The sequence below is a fragment of the Ambystoma mexicanum genome, chromosome 14 (genome assembly GCF_040938575.1).
Source record: "Ambystoma mexicanum isolate Mex_15411 chromosome 14, UKY_AmexF1_1, whole genome shotgun sequence".
Taxonomy (NCBI): domain Eukaryota; kingdom Metazoa; phylum Chordata; class Amphibia; order Caudata; family Ambystomatidae; genus Ambystoma; species Ambystoma mexicanum.
This window is the reverse complement of record NC_090940.1, coordinates 313,870,508-313,883,921: the sequence shown is the minus strand read 5'-3', so window position 1 is coordinate 313,883,921 and position 13,414 is coordinate 313,870,508. Positions and strand designations below refer to the sequence as shown.

Genomic DNA, 13,414 nt, shown 5'->3' with positions numbered 1-13,414 from the left:
AGTAGGCATCCTCCAAATCCAGCGACGATAGGAAGTCTCCTTCCTCCAGCTGACCCAGGACGTGCTGGAGGGTGACCATCCGGAACTTCTGCGCCTTGATGAACTTGTTCAGACGTCGCAGGTCTAGGATGGGGCGCCATCCTCCCGTCTTCTTCTTCACGAGGAAGTATCGCGAGTAGACTCCGGAGCCCCGAAGCCTCTTTGGGACGAGTTCGATGGCGCCCTTTCTGAGCATCGCCTTTACCTCCAGGAGAAGTTGAGGGACGTGAAGTTCTTTCCTGGCCACGGGGGGGACGCGCGGGCACCTTCTTTGAAACTCGAGCGCGTGGCCCCGGGCCAGGGCGTCCAGCACCCAACGGTCGGTGGAGATGGACTCCCACACGCTGACGAAGCCCGCCAGCCGGCCTCCCACCGGGGTGCTTCGGTGGGGGCCCGACCCCACGGCCGGTTCAATCCTGCTTGGACGCAGCCTTGCCGCCTTGACCTCCTTGGCGACGACGGCGGGGTCCGCTAGACTTGCCTCGTCCTCTGTAGGCCTCTTGCGACGACGAGCGGGCCGCTTGACGGTAGGAAGCGAAACCGCCGCCGGAACCTTTGGAGGCGCCCTTGCCTCCGCCGCTCCGAAAGGGCGTTCGTCGTTGCTGCAGGACTCCAAGGGCCCTGGCCGTCTCAGTATCCGCCTTGATGGCCTGAAGGGAATCGTCCACTGTCTTCCCAAACAGGTTGTTCCCGTCGAAGGGCATGTCCAGGACTCTGGTCTGGACGTCCTGCCGAAAGTCTGTAGCTTTGAGCCATCCACGACGTCGAAGGCAAACGCCGTTGCCCAGCTGGCGGAACCCAGTGTCGGCGATGTCCGTCGCCACGGTGATGGCATGGTCCGACGCCACCTCACCTTCCTGCAGGATCTCAAGGGCCTCCGCCCTCTTGTCGTCCGGCAGAAAATCCAGCAGGGGAGCTATCTTGTACCAGAGCTCCCTGTCGTAGCGGGCCACGATAGCCAAGGCGTTGGCCGCTTTAATCGTCGTCGCTGCCGACGAGATGACTCTACGTCCCATAGCATCCAATTTCTTTCCCTCGCCGTCCGGCGGGGAAGTTGATGTGGAGGCCGCACCCCCCCGCGCTTTCTTCCTGGCTGCCGCGGAGACGACGGAGTCCGGGGTAGGCTGCGCCCGGAGGCATAGGGGGGCCGTGTCCGGGACCCGGTACTTTTTCTCGTACCGGTCTCTTCTAGCTGGCGTCGTGGAAGGGTTCTTGAGGAGGGAAAGGCCCTCATCCCAAATGTCGTCCAACAGAGGCACTGCGAGGACCGTCTTCCTCTTGGCCTCGCGCCGCTGATAAAGGAAGCCTTCCTTTTTCTTCTCCTCAGGGCAGAGTTGGAAAAGCTCGGAAGCCCTGGAGATCATGGAGTGGAAAGATCCGATCTCGTCGGGCGGAGAAGCCCTGGTGGGAGGCGACGACGGAAAATCCTCGTCGTATGCCTCGTCGTCCGTACCCGTCGCTGCCGTGTCAGTCCCCGTATCATCCCCTCGGGTGGACGGGGAGGAGGGCTGGACGGGGCGCGACGGTTGAAAAGGAGGTGGTGGATGGATCCTTCTTTTCTTGGTAGGGGGAACACCAGAAGGTCCCGGTTCTGGATCCCCCGACGGGAGAGGTTCCTCCGTCGGTAACGGTAGCCTCGTCCTTATCTCGGAGCATAAGGAATGTATGGCCAACAAAATGGCCGCCGAGTTGTCTTGCGGCGCTGGCAGAGGGGAATCCGACGGGCGAGCAGGGGCCCCGTCGGTATCCTCGACGATGTCGTCGTCGTCACCTGCGTCGGGGTCCATTCCGGCGGGCTGGCCTTCTTCCACGCCTAGGCCGTGGCTTAAGACCTCGATCAGCTCCTCTTCTGAGGTTGAGGCCGAATCTACGACGACGCCCTGCCCCCCCTTCTTCCCCACGGAGGGTTTCACGGGGGTCCTATCGATGGGCACAAAGGAAGACTCCCTCCGCGGAGGCAGGGAGATTCTGGGCCCTGAGGTCGCCACCACTGGTGTAGCCACCACAGGCTGAGCCAGGGCCGCCGCGACCGTTTCGATAGAGGGCTTGGTCGGATGGATCAAGGCCTTCACCACCTTAGGTGCGCTCACCGCCTTATCCTTGAGGGAGGGGGCACTGCCACGCTCCTCCTCTGCCTTAGAGCTCGACCGGGGCCTCTCCAGGAGCTTCGCCGGGTGCTCGGCCTTCCTCTTACCCGACCCAGAGCGTTGGCTCGTGGTTGATGGTGCCGGGGAGGGTGCGCCCTGCCTGGCGCCCGTAGAGCCCGACCGTTCGGCGCTCCCGGTGCCAGCGGACTCGCGGTGCTTGGCCTTATGTTGGGCCCCCGTCGCCGGGGCGCCCTCAAAGGTCTTAGAAGACCGCTCGGATTTCTTCTTCTTCTCGCCAGACGGGCTCTTACCCTCCAGCCAGTTGGCGAGACGTTGATGGCGGTCCTTCATGGTCCGTTCCGACATGTTGCCGCAAAACGCACAGTCCTTCTCCACGTGCGTCTTGTCCTCATGAAGGCAGTAAAGGCAGAAAGAGTGTTCGTCCTCCTTGAAGACGTTCTGCAGCTGGCATCTAGGGCAGACCCTGAACAGCTTTCCGGGCGTCGAGCTTCCCTTCTCCTGGGCCATCTCCGAGACCGGGCCTGAGAAGCTTCTGGAGTCCTCCGAAGCGTAGCTCGACGAAATCTTCACCCTTGAGGGGCACAGATGAATCCGACACGGGTCCCCGTTGATCGGATGTAGGATCGGTGGAGCTTGAGGCTCTTTTGACCGAAAGAATCGAAGTTTTTTTGTGAAAAAGCGCGAAAAAAGCACTAACGCTCGAGAGCAATAGCACGAGGATCCCAACACATGAACGTGCGGTAAAAATCTGAAGATGGCTGCCAGAGGCGGTGCTTAGGTAGAGGGCAGTCATTGGCTGTGGTCAGTATGACGCAGAGACCAGTGATTGGTTATTACTACGAAAGACAGATCAGAAACGAAACTGATACTGGTTTTTTCTTTACCGAGGATTCCCAGCCTGACGACGGGGAATATTCATGAGCATGTGAATCCATGCCAGACCCCATGCTGGAGAATGAAGCTATTTTGCGAGTGATTCTAGAATGGCAGCACCCGTCAAACAGCATGTCCAAACAACAAAAAGGCACTCACTGCATCTCCACAACAGCAGCAAAACAAGCGACTGATTCAAATGCTAAGCCTGTAAAGAGGGCCAGGGGTTTTAAAACTACTAGGTGTTGTCGCCCAACCACAGGAGAAAGAGTAAGCCCAGATTGACTGAAGAGTCCGTTGAGCAAGGTAACCAATGGGAGGACAGAAGAAAAGGAAGGTAAAGAAGACAGGGGCCTAAAAACCCAGTAAGAACCAGAATTAGAAAAGCGTGTTTGCATGAGGTCAGCTGGAGTAGAGGTTGACCAAGATGCTAGGTGAATAAAGGACTGTGGAGCAGAGTTTGTGCTAAAATTTGCTGCAGGTGGAGTATTAATATCGAGAGTCGAACATGACATAAAAGAAAGGATCATCTTCAAAACGCTGACACTGACTCACAAGTGCTTTCACCTTACTGCCCCCGACTACCTCTCCCAAAGGATCCACCCCGTCTCTTCTACGAGGCCAACCAGATCACCATATACTAACATGCTTTCTGTGCCATTAGTAAAAAAAGCCAGAGCTGGCGGTTCCAGCTTCCCATATCTCGCACCCACTCACTGGAACGCCGTACCTCCTATAATCCGAGGTGAGGCCTCCCTTTGCACCTTCCGCAAATCCATAAAAACCATCTTATTCACATAAGATTCCTCGCACCAGTTGAATACATCTCCTATGTTCCAGTGCATAAACTGTTTTTAATGACCAACTGTACCAACCAAAACAGCAGCTCTATGCCTGTTGAATACATAATGTACTGATGAATGCCTCTTTGCCTGTAACTAAGCTCTTGCAAGTAACAGCGCCTCAATGCCCATGGGTTACTTGCGCGCTATATAAATTTAAATAAATAAATAAATAAATGACTGCGAGAGTGAGGCTATGAATGAGAGCATTTGACAGAGCATGTTGAGGGGATAGGCATACAGTAGAAGGCTGACTGAGTGAGCTAGAGTAGTGACTCAGTGAAAGTAGTGTATAAAAGGGAGGAGAGTATAGAGTGGAGAGGGGATAGGAGAGATTGTGTGAACATCAAAGGGAACGAATAGGGAAGAATGGAGAGTAGGAGAGGGAGAGGCTTACAGGCAGGAGAGGAGGGAGAGAGTGATAGGAGGACGTATGCGGTCTGATAGCACAGCGAGTAGAGCGTTCGCTTTCACATCTGTGCAGAGTCTGCTGATGCAGGTTCGAATACCGGCAGGGCCAAACTCAGCCTTTCAACCTTCCAAGGTCGATAAATGAGCACCACACCCCGTGGGTAATAATAAGCAGCGCTCAGATACCAGTGGGTTTGTAGCGCTATATAAATGCTAAATTATTATAATATCAGGGAAAGGAAAGAAAATAAGCAAGAGCTCAGAGTGAACCGAGCTTGGTATCTGGGGAGGCACCCGACTATCCTGGTGCCCCTTTCTTTGCAGATGGTCAGGTGGGAGGGGGTGTTGAGCAGTCCCTCCCTTGCATGGAGGTAGGAGTGTGCACATGCCACAAGGACAGGGAAAAACAGAAGGACTGCCATTGCAGTTGTGCAAAGTGGACCTTTTAAAACAATAGACTGAATAATCATTAATTTGATAAATAAAATGCATTATTTTGATAAAAACTGCAATTGAAAACATATTGAATGATAAACAAGCAGGTGCACAAATGAAATTAAAGTAAAGTTTTAAACATATGAATTGAAGTGAATTACCTTATTGTGTCCGGCATCCCCTCCTCTCACAATTTCGGGTGCCATGTACTCAACCGTACCACAAAAGGAATACGTTCTTTCCGTCTGAAAATGAAGAAGATATTTTATTGTGAGTTATTGCATTTGGGTGATGGGTTTTCCTTTCTGAAATGCTTTTTCTAAAGCTTGCCCATTCATGGAAATACTTTCACCAACACTTCTAAACACATGTCACAATACCTTTGATGCCATCAGTGCAGCATTAAATTATTTAGAACCTGGATCATAATGTGTGCAGTCAAGCCTGTAGCACAATGCACAATGACGAGGCGCAATAATGCTTTTATCAAATACATTTTTCAACTGCAATTTCAGGGGCAATATCGACCCAGGTGAAACTTCCAGTTCAAAAAGTTTAAGATTACAGGTCTGGATACGTTTTCTAGCCGAGTCGTAAGCGAGGAGCAATATGAGTTTCTAGGCCTAGAACACATTGTGGGTCATTTGGTGAAGAGAACAGCTTGTGAAGAAATTATGCATTGAACTTCACCTAAAGCAATGGTTTCTATACACAAGGAGTCATCGTATTGATCTAAATTAAGCTTCCATTCTGACAGAGGGTGCTAAAGTGGCCCATCCAGAATGCACCAATAATGGTGACGGTCCATTGCAGAACATGGCCTACCCATAATGCCACGGACCAGAAAACCTAGGAGACCCTCACATAAATGTCCTCTAGGTCCCTTTAAACCATCCCAGGTGCACTGCGTTAATGAGAATTTTGTGTTCAGACTTTGCATGCCTAATAACCTTCACTAGCAGAGCAGAGGCTAGCTTACAGGAGAGATTATGCAGTGTAACAAAGTTCAAAACATCTGGAGAGTCTCCTGGGCTAAGGGATGGGACTCTGAAGACCATGGACCACCCCCCCCACTCCATGATGTAAGCGGCAGAGTAGGTACATGGGGAGCGGGGAAGGCTGCCCATGTTTTACAGCCATTCTTTACTCCAAGTTTACCCCCTCCCAAAGTCCAGAAAAAATAACCAGCTAGATAAGGAAAGTGACCTTTGAGGAAGATGTACAAGAATCCACGGCCGATTTAAGTCGGTGACCTCTATAAATTACTGGAGAGAGAATGTTATCAATTTACAAGAAGTGAAACAACATCATCAGATCAGTCATTGTTTTGTATCACAAAGACAAAACAGTGCAGCCTCAGAATGCCACTTATCTGCTCCCCTGGTCAATGTCCGAGCTCAGGCTAATGAAAGAGAAACAGGACTTAAAATGTGCTGGCAATCAACAGGATTCTTACATGCAGCCACCTGTCCGTCCTCTCAAACCAAGCATGCAATGCCAAACATGGAATATGAGCAAGTGGGCTTACTGGATTTGGATGAGCGCATATCTGTGATGAATCCTACGGATCCCTCACTAAAACCCTGTCTAAACTCTCCTCCAAGGTGTCCAGGGAAAGGCAGACGCTTACTGCAGGAGGATTACCTGGGAGGAGACAAGGCTCAGGGTTGTGAGGAGATCCTGTGGGATGAGACATGGTGTTTGTTTTTTAAAGGGGAGAATCTTTTGCAAGTACCAAAGCATGTAATGGCTTACTGTCGTTATTTGACTAAACCAGAAATTGAAGGAGTGGTCAGCTTGTTAGTACTAACGACTCACATCTGAAGAAGGCAGATAGGCTTAAAAGGCCCACCCATGTGCAGGCCATTATATTGAGGTGGAGTTGGAGCCGCAGTAGCACAGCACTTTGTTGGCAGTCCACACAGAAGTTGGAGGAAAGAGAGGGCGCCAGGACCAGATTAAAGCAGATTTCAACTGTCAGTCCTGGGAGGGTCCTTTTCCTCCTAAATCTGAAGTGCAGAGGTTGCGCAGCGGGAAGCGTGAAGGAAAACTGTTGTCCCCCTTCTGAACAGAGTTGCAGAGACTACGCAGCAGGAAGAATTCATGAGACCACAGCCGGGGACCTGGTGTACACCCAGGGGTCTCAAAAGCAAGTGAAGCTCCATTCTCAGCTGGCGGGAAACTAGGTAAAATTCACCAAGGAAGTGTATCAGTTCAAAAGGACAGTCGTGGAAGCCTTACAGCACGAAATGTATTGAAGACACAAGCCAGTGAGTCTTAATGAACATTCTAACCTCTTGCACGAACGAACAATTTGTGGCAACAGTAGCAAAGCAAAATCACTTGTGGCACTATCTGAATATTAGATGGAAGAAAACAGATGCAGTATGAACTGTTAGGCAAAAACCTGTGCAGTTCCCTCTGGGACCACTGCAAAAGATTTAGGACTACAGGTGTTTGGCAGTAAACCCACTTGGTAGCAGTCTGTACCACACAGATTCACTTGGTAGCTGTGGCTGAGCAGTCAGACTTCCCTCAAGAAGAGTTAGGCAGTATACAGAGTATTCACAATAGGTCAAGAGAACACAGTAGAACAAGTAAACACTGACCAGGGCTGGGTGTAAAAGAGATATAATTATTTATTTAAAACCACATCTAGAAAAACACACAGGCAGTAATAGTAAGCAATTCAAAAACACAGTCACTAAAAGATATACACTCCCTTAAAAGAATATTAGACAAGTCTAAGTAAAGCCCCACTTATTTTCAGACAGCGGTGAGCGCTTAACGTAGATGGTACTCAAATAATTTGTTTTAAAAAAAGGGAGAGAAAAGCAGAGAATAAATTGAAACAGATCCCAACACTTTTTCACGAACACACAAGAGAGAAAGGCAAAGTAGCACCGTGAATTCAGAGTCAATAGGCTGGATCCGCTTTTAAGAGGATCAAAACGAAATGTGTCCAAGGTCACACGGTTGCAGTGCACAAAAGCCTTGGAACGGTTCAAAAAGGAGTTGGACCAAGGAAAGGGACCAGTTAGAGGGTCAAGGGGTTATTACCTTGTAGCAATCTTTAGAAAGGGAGGCCTGGCGGACGCGGTACCTCAAAGTGGTGAGAACGCTCCAGCGGGGCAGTTGTTCCTGGCAGTGGTTGTAAGTCGGTGCTTCGTCCGGGGGAAGAGAGGATCTCGTCATGGGGAAGAAAGGAGTCCGTTGCACTGCCAGGGAAGAAACCAGCCACAGAGGTTCTCAGGTACAAGGAGCGGTCCGGTGATTCGTGGTTCACTGGTGAGTGGCTATCCGGCTGCCGGGGTGCTTGGCACGGGCAGTTCAACCACAAACCGGGCTGAGGTGCGAAGGAAGAAAGGTAAACTGGTTGTGCCCACCAGTCAGGGGAAGAAGCCTCTCCAGCCGGGAGATCTTCTCTGTCATCGGGAAGTGGTGAGTCGGTTCTGCAGGGCTCCACCGGTGGTGTCGTGGTGGTAGGTCGGCTCAGCTTCTCCCTCGTCGGATTCTCAGGTCCTGTGGCGACTTCTGAAGTTTCAGTCCCTAAAGCCCTGCGTTTATGCAGAAAACCCCCATTCACTCAGCCTAGCTGTCACTCAAACATGCTAAGTGGTGAGCCGGCTGGCTCACCACTTGGGCCAATCACACAAGAGTGTGACTTGAGTTACCAAGGTAACTCAGTCCAGGGTGCCTAAACCCCCTCCCACACCCCCTGTGGTACCCAGACAGAGTGGCACCACTTTTGGAGGCTTCTGTGGAGAAGCCCGCCAAAAAGTGGAACAAAGGGCTCGACTTGGGTTGGAGTCACAGAAGAGAACACAAACACCATTTTAGAATCGAGTCTTAGCAAAAAATACCAACCGGAGAATTAATATTAATTAAATAAACCGGCGGTATGTTCGAGGCTATGAGAATTAAATAATTAAAGTTGGTAGCCTCGAACAATGGGAAAATCCCATAGGAAAATATTCGCGGTCGAATATAAAAAGTAGTTTCCACTGCCACCAGCCAAAACTCGATCAGGGGGGACGGAGACGTGCCCCCAGTACGTCCACAATATGATGGTTTGTACTGGTTTCTGTTAATAGTTTGGGACTAGTAAAGCCAATGGTGACTTTACATGCCCTGGGAGACAGTAGTCAGTCCCAGGGTATGGAGTCTATGATGGGGTGCCACTATGACACCCCTGTGTTACTGCACGGAGGGTGCTGTGTAACACACATAGGAAAAACACATGAGACCCTATGGAGTAAAGGACTCCATAGCCCATAAAACACATTACTAGTCAAAGGAATACCATAAATCATGTCCAAGAGTGAGAGAAAGAGTCTCACTCTTGGCAGGAGGAAAAAAACAAACTCCAGAAATCCAGCAAAGCTGCTGGGGGACTCACTAGGTTAGGAAATATCAGCCTAAAGAGATAATTCTCCCTAACATGAACCACGTGCGCCTAAAAATGATTCTGAAGTAAAAGTTAACTGAAGAATAATTTACAAAGCAGTAGAAAACATTGTAATACTAAAGGTAAGTGACTAAACTGTAATAATTGTGAGTTCCAGGGAACAAGCATTTCCCCCAGCCAAGAGAGGGACACACTTTGCCCCAGCCAAGAGGGGTACAAGCACTGTCCACAGCCAAGCGTGTACAAACACTGACCACAGTCAAGAGTGCTACAATCATGGTATAAGCGTTGTCTAAAGCCTGAGAGTTTTACAAGTTGTATTCAGAATCAAAAGAGACTAACAAGACACGCCACTAAGCTTATGAGACCACCAGGAAGAGAAGGAGCGAGTGCAAGGTCTTAAAGGGGGTGAAGCTTGTTAATGGCGATTGTTCCACAAGATTGAAGCTGGTTTAAAATCTCACATTGCCAAAGTCAAAAGGAGGAAAGGTAGAATTACATCCTTAAATGCATTTTGGTTACTGATGTTGCAGAAAGACAAAAGTGACAAAGAGGCTGCCCTTCTGGAAGGTGAATGTTCAGAAGAAGAGTGCCTTGCTTATATGAAGGTGTTGAGAAGCACTAATGTGCATCTTGTCTTTTCTGAAACGTTGTTGAAAGTCACAAAATTGCAAACTACTGTAGCTGTGATAAACTTTTGTTGTCAGTAGATTTATAACTTCAAAAGCAGGGCTGATTGTGGAAAACTATCTGGCAGGCAGGTAGACCTGCATGTTGAATCCTTGTAGAAGTGGGCCTGGTCTGAGAGTAAACCAGGTGGAAGTAGAAGTGATGTGAAGTTATCCTGACAAAGATATAAACTTATTTATGGTGTTGGCAGAAGAGTTGAGAAAAGCTGACATTAAGGAGTATTTTCTTTGACATTTATGAATTGTGACAAATCATCCTGACCAAGAATATCACTGATGCTGTTTGACGATATGGAAAGCATTATTCAAGGAAGAAGAACCTTTCCTTTGTTGAACATAGGTTTAACAGAACTTTCTTTTGACAAGTCGAAGGTGCAACAATCAGTTGGAACTTTGTTGCAAACCAGGATTTCCTTGTTTATTTTTTTGCACATTGGAAATTAATCCAAATTAAAACTTGGGGAAGGGAAGTTCACCCAAGTTATCAATACTGATAATATTACATATGCAATTGATGTTGTAATATATGGCCATATATTTTCTTGTGTATTGTATGTACAAGTGTCAGGCCAGATATCCTATGTTTGATTGTTTCCTTTAGTTTATTCTAGGCAGACAAATCCTCGTCAAAGTAGGGATAGTGAGGCGTTTATTGAAACTTCACTTAATAAAATGGCATATTTTGAGAAGTCATCTAAAAGCTGACTGCCTCACATTTCTGACCCCTCATAATACTCTGAAAAATGCTGCCTGCCAGTGGCTACAACCCCAAGCCACTTGGATTGAACATGGTGCATGAACCTAAAACCTTTGGCAGGCAGACCGCATTTGTCCCTACTCACAGATGAAAGAAAGAGTAATATGTAGTCCCTCGAAGCAAGCACCAATCAGCGCTAGTTTACTAGCAGCAAATAGCAAAAATGTATGAATCACTAAATTATGCAGGAGAGGACCCAAGTGGCTAGAAAGGGGACAGGGGTAAAGGAGGAATGTGGGAGTCAGGAGCTGAGGAAGTATTGAGATGCAGCAATAAGGAAAGTAATTATAATTATTATTTTATAATGCGCTTAATACCTGAGACCAGTTTCTAAGCGCGAGACCGCGATTCGAACCTGTTTTGCCATGTGTCTTGCTTCCAAGATGAATGCGTTGCCCCCGAGCTATCCTACCGGCCCTAGTAGCAGAGAGAAGAAGGTGGCTGTGAAGGAGAAGCAGTGGTGGTATGGGAGAACAACTGAAGGGTTAGTAGGAGAAGAGATGAAGAGCAGCAGCCGGGATGTGGAGGGGAGAACAAGAGCCTAGAAAAGGAGGAAGAGGAGTTGATGTGAGGAGCAAGAGGCAAGGCCACCAGTACAGAAGGAAAGAGGGGAATTGATGGAGCGGACAGTAAGAGGTATACACATCTTTATAGAAGAACACAGAAGGCAATAAAAGAAGTCTAAGAGCCTAGAGGAGGGGTGAAAGGAGAAGCTGCAAACTAATAGATGGAAGGAGAGATCTGGAGAAAAAGAGGAGTGGTGGAGGAGGATGATAGTACATTGCATTGCAAAATTTCAAGGAGCAGAGCAAGACATAAGGGGGAGGGTTAATACCCCAAAGTCTCCTAGGTAGTTGGGAGAGAGTGAGGGGTGGTGGAAGTAGTACCCAACATGGTCTTCAAAAGCCAGGAAGAGGGCGATTCTCTGCATAAATGCTACTTGTCTGGCTTATGTGACAAAGTCCATACCCTGACCTTGTCAAGTGGGGATGGGCAAAACCCCTCAGCCTGGGGTGGGAGGCCCACTAGGGAGTGTGATGAATCCTACAGATTCCTCACTAATTCCCTGCCTAAAGTCTCTCCACAGGTGGCCAGGGAAAAGGCAGACTCTTTCTGATCCTGACCTTGGGGGTGGTGTTCTGCAGGAGGATCACATGGGAGGAGAAAAGGCTCAGGGGATTGAGAGGTCTCTGTGGGATGAGATATGATATTGGTCTTCCTCTAGGGAGGAGGGGTGCACAATGCCAAAGTGTGTAATGGTTTGTTGTAATAACCACCTTGCTGTGCCACAAGATACACATGTAAGTAGGGGAGAAAACAATTGCAAATTCCAAGGCAATAGAAAAAATAAATACCCTTTAAAAATCCCAGAAACTTGTAAAGCTAAAGACCTCCTTGACACCAAAAGGTACAGTGAAAGGGAATCTATGAATAACAATTTAAAAGAATGGCCTTTCCCTTTTCAATCAGGTCTGGTGACTAATCCTCATGATATTCCTTTAAAGAATGTTATAAAGAAAAGATTTGGGTTAAGAAGTGAAAATCAAACTCAGAAACCTAGCTCTCATTAGGGACTTTAAGTCCAATAATTCCCTAAATACTGGGATGAAGAAGATGGATAAGGAGGTACCATGTTTCAGGAGTGGTCAGATCATTAATGCAAATGACCCACACCTGAGGGAGAAATAGGCTTAAAATGCCCCCTCAGGTGTAGGCTATAGGAGAGGATAGCAGAGGAAACAAGAAGGAGAAGCAGCGTGGTTCGTGCAGGCAGCCCTGGCAGAAGCTGGGAGGAGAGAGAAGATGCTGGGACCACTGTTTGGCAGATATCAGATGCCGTTCCTCAGAGGGTATATCCTTCAAGTCCTGAAGTGCAGAGGCTGCGCAGCAGGAAGCAAAGGCGAGGGAAGCTTTCCTTTCCGGAAGGCTGTCTCAGGTGGCTGAGGTGCGCCCGAGGGCCTCGAGGAGGTCTCTTGTGGCTGGCGTGCATCAGAGGGCCTCAGGAACTAAGGGAACTCCAGTTGCAGGTGGCGCAGGCGGCGGACTAAAAGAAGAGCTTTGCCGGGTCACGAGGATCCACAGAAGTAGAAGTATTGCAAGCAGCGAGAGGAATGGAAGCGCACGTCTTATCCGGTGAGTTCACAAGCTGATGGTGACCGCAGAGTGCTCCGTCCACGCTCGTGTGTGCAAGACAGGCGTTTGGCGAGTGAGGAAAACCTGCGTATGAATGAAAGTAGTTCAGAAAGTTCTTTTGAATCTTAAACTATTGAAAAGCAGCAGAAGCAGAACACGTGTAAGAGCAAAAGTGATTACCAAGGTAATCCTAAATGCCGAACAAGTGTAAAACAGCGAAAACCTAATGTAACAAAGCCACATGACTAACCTTAAAAGTGTGAGTCTGTGGAAACCCCAGCAACCCAAGGGGTGACATTGTTAAGCGTTCACATCTCCAAGCATTGCCCAACCCCAGAGAGACTAAAACCAAGACAATTACAATCTAGCAAATATTGCCAACAGAGGTGGCCTACTGGAAAGTTCATAAGCTCCGATACTTGTTGCCCAGAATTTGTACAACCTATGGTAAAAGCTGGTATAAACTCACATTGTCAAAGTCAAGGAGGAGCAGGAAAAGACCCTATCCCTGTCAGTTTGGATTACATGTGTAGTGGGGAAACAAGAGTGGCAAGAAGGCTGCCCTTCTGGAAAAGGAGATCCAAAAGGAGAGGAGCATTTTTTACAAAGGAGTATTAAAGAACACCAATGTAAATCGTGTTTTCCCTGAAGAGTTGTTGAAAGTTTTGGAGCTGCAATTTGTTGTATTGTGAAGCTGTTCTGAACCTCTAGTCAGTTAA

At 48.6% G+C, this 13,414-nt stretch overlaps 1 protein-coding gene across 1 annotated transcript in view; it reads right to left on the bottom strand.

Moving 5' to 3' along the window:
• Positions 1-13,414, bottom strand: part of RPS6KA5 (ribosomal protein S6 kinase A5) — a 1,757,411-nt gene that overhangs the window by 1,251,577 nt on the left and 492,420 nt on the right. Inside the window, exon 7 of the mRNA XM_069637449.1 lies at positions 4,870-4,953. Coding sequence (XP_069493550.1) covers positions 4,870-4,953 — 84 coding nt within the window. The remainder of the gene's footprint in view (positions 1-4,869; positions 4,954-13,414) is intronic.